Here is a 2,931-nt window from a genome sequence, read left to right on the forward strand (position 1 = left end):
TTTTTTTTTTTTTTTTTTCCTCTTGCCTGCTGCCATCCGAGGGGTGTCTTCATACAAAAGGGACTCCGAGTTCTCCTCCGGCTCTGCGAGCGTTGCCGGCAGCCCCCGGCGCCCGCAGCCCCTCCGCGCACCCAAACAAACTGCACGCGCAGCGCCCAGCCGCGCTCCGATCGCCTCTGGATTTTTATTTTTTTAATTATTATTATTTTATTTTTATTTTTTTAATGTCCGTGCCTGTGTTTGCTTTCTCTGCCTTGCTTTGATTCCAGCGAGAGAGAGAAAAAAAGTAAACACGCACACACACAAAAAAGAACATTTAACAGCGATTTCATCACTTTTTTTTTTTTTTTTTTTTTTTTTTTTTTTTGCGTAAAGAAGGAAGATTTTGCGCTGTTGTTTCTGATTCATGTTTGGGATCCAGGAAAGCATCCAGCGGAGCGGGAGCAGCATGAAGGAGGAGCCCCTCGGCGCGGGGATGAACGCGGTGCGGACGTGGATGCAGGGAGCGGGCGTCCTGGACGCCAGCACGGCCGCGCAGAGGTAGGCAGCTCCGCACCGCCCCAAAGCCGCCCCGGAGCTCTGCTGCCAGCAGTGAGTTTCGCGTAGCTGTCTCTAGTTAAATATTGATTCCCCCCTCGTCCCGTAGGAAGGAGTTTTGATTTAAAAAATCATCACAGGAACAATAAAGGAAGCGGCGAGCTCTGCTAGGTGGGAATAGATTGGGTTTAGTCTCGTGTTCGCGCGGAGGAAGGAGTTTTCAAAACTATGTTGGTGCTGCTTTAGCCTTAAGATCTCCCATCGACGATTCCCTCCTCTGATAAGCTGCTAGTTGTGCACGGATTCTCCAAAATGTATTTCTTTACCTCTCTTCCTTATCCCCGCCAGGATCAGCAGCTCCTCTCCACCCGCCCCGATAAGCGGGGACTGTGCAGAGGTTTCCGGAGGAGAAATTTAATTCGAAGCCTCCCTGTAAAACCACTGCCGCTTATCTTAGATTTCCCCAAAAGAAATCCCTGCACCTGGGAGGTGGAGATGATGGGGCTGCACCCGGCTCCGCTTTCTCTCTCATTTCTCCTTCTCCTCATCCTCTTTCCCCGGGGAAAGAAAAATCAGCTGCCGGCTCCATATCCCGAGCCCTGCAGCCGGCAGCAGCTCACGAGTTCCGTGTTGACATCTCCCGCTGTCTCCCACCTCTCCCCGCACCTCTCATCCCCCCTAGCTCCCCCCGCCCCCCCCCCCGCGGGCCCCGCCATTCGGAGCTCTCTAAGGAAGGGAAAGTTCTGCAGGGACAACCCTGAAATATTTCCCGTTGTCTCCCGGGCTGCCCTAGCGGTGTTTACCCGGCGCTCCTCCGAGGGGAGGAAGGGGCTCGCAGGACTGAAACTGAAAGATAAGGCGCACGCGGGGCGCTCCGGTGACAGCTTCGAGCCGACTTTGAGAAGTGGCAGAGCATGGCGCTCCGCGGGGCAGCGCGCCGGCTGGGCTGAGCGCTGCCCGCCATGCAGGGCCGCCTGCGGGAGGGCGCTGCCCTTGGAGAGGGCCGGTGGGTGCCGCTTCGGCGTCGGGGGGAGGTTGCGGGGTGCTGCGCGGCACGGTGGGGTCGGGTCGGGTCCCGGCTCTCCGCGGGGAGAGGCAGCGCCTTTTCCCCCACCGAATAGGAAGAGCCGCGGGGCGGTTCGGGGAGAGGATGCTCGATGCCCGGGGAGCCCAAAGGGGTCCCTTGTGGCCCCGGTGTGGGACAGGGACAGAGCCTGGGGAGGCCGCGCCGTCCGGGCTGCCGCTAACCCGCGTCTTTGTGGTCCCAGCGGAGTGGGTCTGGCCCGGGCTCACTTCGAGAAGCAGCCTCCTTCCAACCTGAGGAAGTCCAACTTTTTCCACTTCGTCCTGGCTCTGTATGACCGGCAGGGGCAGCCCGTGGAGATCGAGCGCACCGCCTTCGTGGGCTTCGTGGAGAAGGAGAAGGTGAGTATCAGTGCGGTGCCCCGAACTCCACTCTGGGGCCCTCCCCACTCCGTTCCCCCGAAGCCGTGGCACAGGCTCTTCCCGGGAGCCCCCTCCGTCTGCGGGCATTTTGCCAGGGATGGGGGGGCCCCTCTGGTCTCCCCCCTTTGCCTGGGGACTGCGAGCCGCCTCGTCCGGCCGAGTGATGGAGAAGCTTCATACCTTACAAGTATTTTTTTTCCCTTTCCTTTCCTCCTCCCCGTGTCTTTGGATCCAGGAAGCTAACAGCGAAAAGACCAACAACGGGATCCACTACCGCCTGCAGCTGCTCTACAGCAATGGTAAGGGCTGAGAGCCCCCGATGTCAGCCCCACCGCCCCCCACTGCCGCCACCACCGGCTGCCCTCCGGCCGCTCCTCGGCTGGAAACCCCCCCGGGGCCCGAGGAGCCGCTGCTCCCATCCCCTCCGCTCCGCGCATCCCCGCGCTCGGTGCTCCGGGCACAGCCTGACTGGGGCGGGCAGCTCCGGCCGAGAAAGCTCCGTCGGGTGCGAGCCCTCGGGCGAACCCCGCTCCTTGGCCGCTGGCCCCGCCGCTCCTCACTGCTCTGCCTCTTTTCAGGGATCAGGACGGAACAGGATTTCTACGTTCGCCTCATCGACTCCATGACCAAGCAGGTGGGTGCTGCGAGGAGCGGCCGTGGAAAAGGGGAGTGCGTGCGTGCGTGTGTTTGGGGGGGGGAGCGGCCGGCGGGGCGGCGAAACCCGGCTCCGGTTAGCAGCGTAAGCGGCTCCGCCGGAGGAGGGGGGGAAGGGGGGGAAAGGGAACCACCGCGTTCCCCGCTCCGCACCCGGGGGGGCCGTAGGGCCGCGCTGCGGGGTTCGACCCCGGCGTCGGGCTGCGAAGAGCCCTCGAGAGGCGGCCCGGAGCGCTCCGGAAAAATCTTGGCGACTTCCAACCAGCCCGACCCGGGGGCTGTTGAGCCGCTTAA

At 61.6% G+C, this 2,931-nt stretch overlaps 1 protein-coding gene across 4 annotated transcripts in view; it reads left to right on the forward strand.

Annotated features, from left to right (window-relative positions):
* The first annotated feature begins 384 nt into the window (after positions 1-384).
* The window catches only part of EBF1 (EBF transcription factor 1), a 260,149-nt gene continuing 257,602 nt past the window's right edge, over positions 385-2,931 (forward strand). For 3 of the 4 annotated variants that reach the window (XM_042826615.1, XM_042826616.1, XM_042826617.1), the window contains exons 1-4: positions 385-540; positions 1,806-1,962; positions 2,219-2,282; positions 2,562-2,617. In XM_042826615.1, the coding sequence (XP_042682549.1) occupies positions 407-540; positions 1,806-1,962; positions 2,219-2,282; positions 2,562-2,617 (411 nt within the window). In that variant the 5' untranslated portion in view covers positions 385-406. Of the gene's footprint in view, positions 541-1,469; positions 1,544-1,805; positions 1,963-2,218; positions 2,283-2,561; positions 2,618-2,931 lie in introns of those variants that run through there. The other variant, XM_042826619.1, reaches the window with a different exon arrangement.

Source organism: Centrocercus urophasianus, unplaced genomic scaffold (genome assembly GCF_019232065.1).
Source record: "Centrocercus urophasianus isolate 14NV4802_14NV808 unplaced genomic scaffold, USGS_Curo_1.0 seq_26, whole genome shotgun sequence".
Lineage (NCBI taxonomy): Eukaryota > Metazoa > Chordata > Aves > Galliformes > Phasianidae > Centrocercus > Centrocercus urophasianus.